Here is a 4,061-nt window from a genome sequence, read left to right as displayed (position 1 = left end):
CACACACACACACACACACACACACACACACACACACACGTCAAGGTGCAGACTGGGCTGTGGGTGGTGATGGAAGACCGGAAAGGCCCTGTTAACTAGCATTGTGAAAGCCAGGACCTGGAATTTGGAAACCCGAGGCCTTTGCCTGCATCTGCTATATTCCCACCTCCTTGCTGAAGGTGCCCCCTGGTGGCCAGATACTGCGGTCCTGAGGGCCTGGCCCAGGCCCGCCCAGCCTGGCCTGCCCTGCCCACTGCCTCCTCGTAGAGGCGGCCCTTTGCCAGTCTGGCCCAGGGTCCCCTGCAGGCCTTCTGGGAGTGGTTGCCCTGTCATCTCCCCTCTGGGGTTCTCAGTTGGCACCTTGGGTGTTCCTCACCCAGAGCAGGCACTGTCCCTACTCATGGGTCTCAAGAACGGGGCCCGTGAGGACCAAAGCAGCTGGATTCTTCTCTGGCAGACCCAGGAGGGGACCAAGTCCTTGTCCTTTGGGATATTTACAAATCTGGATCCATTCAACAAACACATGAACCATGTGACCCTGTTGTTGTTGTTGTTGTTGTTAAATGCATTTTAATCAGTTCCGACTCATACTGAGCCTGTACAGGGTACACTAGGAGCGGCTGGTGGGCTTGAACTGTCCACCTTGCAGTCCAGCGCATTAACCCACAGCACCACAGCCAGCCCTGGGCGTTCAGAATTCCCTATCCAGGAACCTGGGCATGGGGTGGGGTGGGGGACGGGCACGGGCTTGTAGGGGTGGGGTCTGCGGAGTTACAGGTAGAGGGTGGGGGTGAAGTTCCATGGCAATGGGCCCCAGAGGCGAAAGCCCAAGCTCAGACCCCAGTTTAAGAGAGAATGAAGCCCACCCTGACCCCAGCTCCCCCAGCTATCTGGCCGGCTGGCTGGAGGAGGTCAGGAGTTAGGGACAGCTAGCTGTTTATAGCAGAACTGTGTTCTAAGATGGGAAGAGCACATTTAGGGGGGCCATAGCTATGGGTGGAGGAGCCGGCAGGCCCTCAGGGCATTGGGGAGTCCCTTGAACAGCTGAAGGGAAGGTGTGGTGTACTAGGCTGGCTTGCCCTGCCATCAGCAGGAAGTAGAATTCTCCAGGACCCCAAGCCCAGGGCCACCACCTCCGCAGCAGAGATGGGACCCAGACCCTCCCAGGAGCATTGATGGCCAATCTCGGGCTGTGGGGCACACAGGGGGACTCACCCCGGCCATGAGACCCGCAGCCTCCCTCACAGTGGCTGCCACACAGAGCACAGCCCCGACGGTCAGGAGTCCAGCCAGGCTGAGTCCCAGGAAGAAGGCTGTGGGAAGACGTGGAGGCTCAGGGGTGTCCAGGTAGAGGCCTGAGTCCTCTGGGCTGGAAACCAGGGGGCTCCTGAGTGAGCATCCTAGCAACCTCAGTCCACCCAGTACTGAGGAGGACCTGGGGAGGCAGATCCACACCAGCCTGGGAGGTCCTGCCCCCAGCCCCTGGGTTATCTTTGAAGACACATTTCCAACCTCCCCGACCCTCTCCGCCTGGGGTCTATGTGGGGTTATAATCTCTTCCCTCCCAGGCTTCCTGTCCTAGAGAGGTTCATTACCCTTGGGATTGGGGTAATGAAGTGGCCCCAATGCTGTGGGCCTCAGCTTCCTCCTGATGCTGGTGAGTGGTCAGAGGGGCCCACTGCACCCCCCACCCCATGGCCCCTTATTTCTGCAGCCTGGCTGCACCCAGAAAGTTGGGGGACACAGGTATCCTGACTTTAGCCCCAGAGACTCTAGTTGGGAAGCCAGGTTTGGGTTCCACACAGCAGCCAGAGGGGTCCCCCAAAGCCAGACTATGTCCCGTCTCAGAAACCCAACGCCATCACCCCCAATTTTACAAGTGACAGTCTCATTCTAACCCACCACCATCCAGGCCCTGGGGACTTGGCATGTGACTTCGGGTCTGGAATATTCTTTTTCATAAACCCGCTCCTTCTCTGGAACCCCAGTGGGTCTGGTTCCAACATCCCCTTAGGAAAGAGCCCTTCCTACGTCTATCTGTCTGTCTCTTTACCCTAGCAACCCCACCAGCAGGTATTACCCTTCCTGACTCGTTCTGCCATCTGTTACATTGTTTTATTGCGACCTTCTTGGAGGGGACTCTGCCTAGAGCAGTCCAAGATGCCAGTGGTCCTCCGAGTCTCTCCATAGATCCTTTGGTCTCAGCCCCAAGCTGCCCTGACGCAGCCAGCAGATGGACCACAGACACACTTGCCTTGGGCTGACCCCCACCACCTGGAGCTGGGGTCTTGCCACTGGGGAAGGAACGAGTGTGGGGGTTCTGCTAGTGGTGAATACAACAATGCATTCTAGAACTGGGGAGATTACCACAGAATGGGGTCGGGGACCCACCGGTCACACTGAGACAGATCTGGACTCAGACCCATCAGTCTCCTGACCTCCATTTACCTCTACTCTGACCGGCGGACCACAGCGACATGTTGGCTCTTGTTCAGAATCCCTGGATAGTCTGTCATGCCCTGTCCCCAGTGCCCCACGGCACAGATCTTTGGGGAGAAGGTTGTAGGAACGTTCAGCAGTGTTATGGGGTCCTTTCTCAAGGAAAAGGGGTCCCCTTTCATTCAACGGGCCTGCAAACTGGCTCAAGTCTGGGAGGTGATTAAGGTTCCATGATGCCTGCTTAGTTGACCTAAAACACTCCTGCTTACGAAGATCAAGTTAGGAATTTAGTGGACTTCCCAACTAGAAGCATGTCACTCCGAGAGACACAAGGAGCAGCTGACCAATACCCCAGGCCAGTGTGTGTCAGACTACTCTGGCTATACACTTACTATGTCCCCAAGTCCTGGCCTCCGGACGTGGCTGGACACTGTCTGAGGTTAGGGATGGTCATCTCCAGTCCCATAGCCTTCTGATCCCACAAGGATCCTACCTTGCTCCCAATGCCCTCCCCCGCTGCCTGTTTAGGTTGGAGAAAGGTGACTGTCCAGGATCAGGGGAGGGGTAGTGACCTCCCTCCTAGCTTAGGGGAAGGGCCCAGAGAGGTGGAGTAGTTTGTGTTGGGGAAAGGGCCTGTCCTCTCTATCGGGGGGTGCAAAGAGGGAACAGGAGCAGGTAGAGATGCAGTACCAACGACCCTCCCCTCTGCCAGTCACCAGCCCTGGGAATTGCTTACCCCAGCGGTGCATGGCCTCGTAAGGGTTCCTCTCCAAGGAAACACTGCTGATGACAGTAAAGTTGGCCCCGAAGTAGGTGAGAACAGACATGGCGGCCACAGCCAGGCCCAGCAGCTGCACAGGGTACAGGGTGAGGGAAGGATGCGGCCTCTGTACTGACCAGGACACTGAGCCACAGAGGGCAGAGCCCAGGGACTCCCATACCAGGCTCCCTCCGGCTTCCTGGACCCTCCTGACACAGGCTCAGGGGTTTCAGTGGGTGGTCTGCAGACAGGTCTCTGCCCCAAACACTGTACTACACACACACAGAGACAAACTGACACCACACACTCAGACATACTGACACCACACACTCACAGACAGACAGACACCACACTCACAGACAGACACCACACACTCAGACAGATACCACACACTCACAGACACCACACACTCACAGACAGACACCACACACTCACAGAGTCACCCATTCTGCAGGGGAGTAGGACTGTTCCCACCCCTCCTGAGAGCTCTGTCCGGGGCAGTGGAGACAGGAGGGTCCAGGGCCCAGGAGGCCGGGAGACTGGCCGCCACAGAGTCTGTACAGAATCAGTGTGACAGATTGTGTGTGAGTGTCTACGTGTGAGTGTGTGTGTGTGCATAAGTATACGTGTGGATGTGGGTGTGAGTATATTTGTGTGTGTGTAGGTGTGCATTAGTGTATGTGTGAATGTGTGTGTGAGTGTATTTGTGTGTGTGTGTGTGTGCATTACTGTATGTGTGTAGGTGTGCATTAGTGTATGTGTGAATATGTGTGTGAGTGTATTTGTGTGTGTGTGCATTACTGTATGTGTATGTGTGTAGGTGTGCATTAGTGTATGTGTGAATGTGTGTGTGAGTGTATTT

General features: G+C 56.2%; 1 protein-coding gene across 1 annotated transcript in view; it reads right to left on the bottom strand.

Moving 5' to 3' along the window:
• TSPAN32 (tetraspanin 32) overlaps nucleotides 1-4,061 on the bottom strand; it is a 40,028-nt gene that overhangs the window by 35,500 nt on the left and 467 nt on the right. The window contains exons 2-3 of the mRNA XM_006861029.1: nucleotides 3,176-3,290; nucleotides 1,216-1,313 (exon numbers count right to left, since the gene is read on the bottom strand). Coding sequence (XP_006861091.1) covers nucleotides 1,216-1,313; nucleotides 3,176-3,290 — 213 coding nt within the window. The remainder of the gene's footprint in view (nucleotides 1-1,215; nucleotides 1,314-3,175; nucleotides 3,291-4,061) is intronic.

The sequence above is a fragment of the Chrysochloris asiatica genome, unplaced genomic scaffold, assembly GCF_000296735.1.
Source record: "Chrysochloris asiatica unplaced genomic scaffold, ChrAsi1.0 scaffold00040, whole genome shotgun sequence".
Taxonomy (NCBI): Eukaryota; Metazoa; Chordata; class Mammalia; order Afrosoricida; family Chrysochloridae; genus Chrysochloris; species Chrysochloris asiatica.
The sequence above is the reverse complement of the archived record's forward strand: the minus strand, read 5'-3'. Positions and strand labels throughout refer to the sequence as shown.